General features: G+C 67.2%; 1 protein-coding gene across 1 annotated transcript in view; it reads right to left on the bottom strand.

Annotated features, from left to right (window-relative positions):
- CD19 (CD19 molecule) overlaps positions 1-323 on the bottom strand; it is an 8,867-nt gene that overhangs the window by 2,752 nt on the left and 5,792 nt on the right. Inside the window, exon 7 of the mRNA XM_014542991.1 lies at positions 33-126. Coding sequence (XP_014398477.1) covers positions 33-126 — 94 coding nt within the window. The remainder of the gene's footprint in view (positions 1-32; positions 127-323) is intronic.

Here is a 323-nt window from a genome sequence, read left to right as displayed (position 1 = left end):
GGGGCCCTAGCCCTGGAGACGCGGCCCGGCCTCCTACCCGTGCCAGCCGTGGGCATGGAAAGCGAGAGCACGTTCCCGTACTGGCTGTGGGCCCCGTTGCCCGGGGGAGGCGTCACTTTGAAGAACCTGGAGGAGGAAGGGGGGTTGCACGGAGGCCCGGCCTGGAGGGGCCTGGGAGACACACTCAGAATGCAGGCCAGGCCCTCAGAGATTAGAAGGTGGTCGCTTGTAGTCAGCTCCTCGGTCCCAGGACAGCCCGCAGAGAGGGCTCTGGTCACTGCAGCCTGAGAGAGGGCCCTGGTCACTGCAGCCTGAGAGAGGGC

Source organism: Myotis brandtii, unplaced genomic scaffold (genome assembly GCF_000412655.1).
Source record: "Myotis brandtii unplaced genomic scaffold, ASM41265v1 scaffold317, whole genome shotgun sequence".
Lineage (NCBI taxonomy): Eukaryota > Metazoa > Chordata > Mammalia > Chiroptera > Vespertilionidae > Myotis > Myotis brandtii.
Note: the sequence above shows the minus strand (reverse complement) of the source record. Positions and strands in the feature narration are given on the sequence as shown.